This window comes from Cicer arietinum, chromosome 7, assembly GCF_000331145.2.
Source record: "Cicer arietinum cultivar CDC Frontier isolate Library 1 chromosome 7, Cicar.CDCFrontier_v2.0, whole genome shotgun sequence".
In the NCBI taxonomy this organism is placed as follows: Eukaryota; Viridiplantae; Streptophyta; class Magnoliopsida; order Fabales; family Fabaceae; genus Cicer; species Cicer arietinum.
This window is the reverse complement of record NC_021166.2, coordinates 30105353-30108773: the sequence shown is the minus strand read 5'-3', so window position 1 is coordinate 30108773 and position 3421 is coordinate 30105353. Positions and strand designations below refer to the sequence as shown.

The following is a 3421-nucleotide window of genomic DNA, read 5'->3' as shown; positions in this document are numbered from 1 at the left end:
TAATAACAATCGACTATATTTAAAATGCATGAAATAACACCAAAATAGATTGAATTTTCTAAATAAGAATTATTAAGAAAAAAAATCAAAATCCAATAAATTATATGTAAATGTAGTATATCATACTAATAAAAAATAAGTCTTAAATTTTACGATTGCGGTTTTGTTCAGATTTAGAAAAAGAATATGAAATTCAATATGTACGGTTTTTCTAAAAGGACATCTAAAAAAATTAAACAGTATTCGATTTTGTGAGGTTTTCAATTTAACTTGTATTGGATTGCAATTTTGGATTGATTTAGAGGTGAACACCCGTAATAACAATATAAGATTGGTAGGCAGCATTTAGTTTGCCTAACCCATTTGTATTTATCGCTCCCAATTATGCTCTCTTGTTACTGTGCAAATTTCGTTAATTGTTCGATGACAAATTTGTTACAATATAACTTTCTTTTAAACTTAGAATTTTAAACAAATGTAACTGTCTTCTAAAATAAGTGAATGGATCCCTTTACCTTAGCTTGGCACAACAACTTGAACAAACTTCTAAACCCCAAACAATTTCACTAACCACTTTAATCTATATAATTACAAGCTCATACCATTATTCATCAATATAAAAACTAAGTAAAGCTCTTCCTCCATACTATCCCTCTCTTCTCAATAAATCAATTTGTATTATCTTTGAATTAACTCATAAACAAGTATATTAATTGAACCATGAGTGGTCATCAAGTAATGAATTCCTCTTTTTGGAGCTTTGTTTTAGTTGTTGTGATAGTAACATTATTCACTACAATTGTTAGTTCTTCCAAACAATCTCAAATAGAAGGCATGGAAATGAATGTGATTGATCAATGTTGGAGATTTAATCCAGAATGGAGGAAACATCGACAACAACTTGCCAGATGCTCAGTTGGCTATGTAGGAAAAATGACAAGCAACATAGATAAAGACCTTGTTCATTATAAAGTTACTGATCCTAGTGATCACCCCTTAAACCCACAACCTGGAACTTTGAGATATGGAGCTTCTAACATTCAAAGTAAAGTTTGGATCACATTCCAAAGAGACATGAACATTAGACTTGAGAAGCCCCTTCTTATTAGTAGTTTCACTACCATTGATGGTCGAGGTGTCAATGTCCACATCGCTAATAATGCATGCTTGATGATCTATAAGGTAGTAATTAATAACAAACTTGATATTACTAAAAAATAGTTGAATTTGAGATGAAAATTATAGATGCAAGAAATACAATTTATATTTGTTTTATCGTTTCTAACAACAAAATAAAGACAATTTTTTATTGTCTCTAACAACTAACAATAAAATTAGAGATAAATTATTATTATTTTATCTAATTGCCAATAATTTTTTTTATCATGCTAGATTTTACAATTGTTATTATTGTTTTTAAATTTCTTCTTTTATTATTCGTACACATATCTTCCACATCTTAACTTAGAATCATATATTTATTATTTGTTATTAGGCAACAAACATAATCATCCATGGAATTAGGATTCATCATTGTCGACCTCAAGCTCCCGGAATGGTGATGGGTCCCAATGGAAAGATAATATCGTTGGGTCAAGTGGATGGAGATGCAATTAGATTGGTTTCTGCTTCAAAGATTTGGATTGATCATAACACACTTTATGATAGCCAAGATGGTCTTCTTGATGTTACACGAGGTTCTACTGATGTGACAATCTCCAACAATTGGTTTAGGGAGCAGGATAAGGTTATGCTTCTTGGACACGATGATGGATTCATAAGAGACAAGAACATGAAAGTAACTGTCGTATACAACTATTTTGGGCCTAATTGCCGCCAACGCATGCCTAGGTAATTAATAGTTGCAAAATTTAGTTGTTAAAAATTGAGTTCAATAGAGATGCATTGTCAATGAGAAGTCATCATATTATTACATAAACTTAATTATCAACCATTTTAAAAATAAAAGCACAACACAACATTTTTGTTAGAGGTTAGTATAAACTAACAATGCACCTTTCGGTTTCTCTTTAAAAAACTGACAAAATTATTGATTATCTTAATTATTAATTAAAAATGTTATAGAATTCGTCACGGATATGCATATGTTGCAAACAATCTCTACATGGGATGGACGCAATATGCAATTGGTGGAAGCAGCGGTCCAAGCCTTAAAAGTCAATCAAACCTCTTCATAGCACCAACAGAAAATAAAGAGGTAATAATTAAGCAATATATATACCAATTTCCTATGAACATCTCATTTATAAAATGGTTTCAATATGTTATATTAATTTATTTATTAATTATATAATGCGTGCAGGTGACATGGAGAAAAAGTAGTAATGGAATTGGAGATACATGGAAATTTTATTCAGTTGGAGACGCCTTTGAAAATGGTGCATCCTTCATAGATACAAAAGGTGGACAAGTGAAAAAACCCAATTATAGTCATGAACAAGATTTTGAAGTTGTTGATTCCAAATATGTGAGATCGTTGACAAGCTCCTCGGGAGTGTTACAGTGTAGTAAAACTTCAATATGTTAAGTTAAAATTTACGAGGAATAACTCCTCAATCTCATATAATCTTATTGATTTTGAAAGATTGGATGTTCCTGTACTAAGAAAATGAATGATGGAAATTTGTTTTCCATTCTATTGCAACTCCATTATTTATATATAGAGAACAATGTAATGATTATTATTATACAGTTAAACTTAGTTTTGGAATATAGTTTGGGAGGTTGACTTGTATAGATTGATAAGTCGTTGTACTAAAAATAAAATGTTAATCGTTATTATAACATTGTTTCATCTGAAATAAAATATAAACGAACAATGTAATAATTATTATTATACAGTTAAACTTAGTTTTGGAATACACTTTGGGAGGTTGACTTGTATAAATTGATAAGTCATTGTACTAAAAATAAAAATGTTAATTGTTACTATAATATTATTTCATCTAAAATAAAATATAAACATAAATTTATCAAATTATGTCTATTAAGAAAAACAATCAATCCCATTTTCTCTATGCAGTCTTAATAAAAAAAATTAAGTCAATTTCTTAAATCACTTTCTATCACCGTTAAATTGAATCTTACCAAAAAACATTGAATAGTTATAAATTAAATGAAAAATATTTTATAAATACTATTATTAAATAATAAAGAAGTTAATGATATTTCCTTATATTTCATTATAAAAAAACATATATTAATTTGGACTCTATTCATTATGGAGAGAGTAGAGCAATGCATGATTGTTATGGTTCTAGTTTGATATTAATTCTAAGCTCAAGTAATGTGAAACATTGATTCAATTATTGAATCAATCAATCAACAACTTATTGTTTAATGTGTCTTCGTTAAATTGCAATTGCACGTCATTATCCGTGTGAGTTATCTAATAATAATA

General features: G+C 28.6%; 1 protein-coding gene across 1 annotated transcript; it reads left to right on the top strand.

The window, feature by feature from the left end:
- The first annotated feature begins 720 nt into the window (after positions 1-720).
- LOC101512704 (probable pectate lyase 4) lies at positions 721-2548 on the top strand. The gene is made up of 4 exons (XM_004514282.1): positions 721-1182; positions 1496-1851; positions 2086-2218; positions 2324-2548. The coding sequence occupies exons 1-4, from the start codon at positions 721-723 to the stop codon at positions 2546-2548; spliced, it is 1176 nt and encodes a 391-aa protein (XP_004514339.1).
- The last annotated feature ends 873 nt before the right edge of the window (positions 2549-3421 follow it).

Coding starts and splice junctions, on each gene's coding strand:
- LOC101512704 (XM_004514282.1), top strand. CDS start 721: ATGAGTGGTCATCAAGTAATGAATTCCTCTTTTTGGAGCTTTGTTTTA. Junction 1,852..2,085: donor TGCCGCCAACGCATGCCTAG/GTAATTAATAGT, acceptor AAAATGTTATAG/AATTCGTCACGGATATGCAT. Junction 2,219..2,323: donor CACCAACAGAAAATAAAGAG/GTAATAATTAAG, acceptor TAATGCGTGCAG/GTGACATGGAGAAAAAGTAG.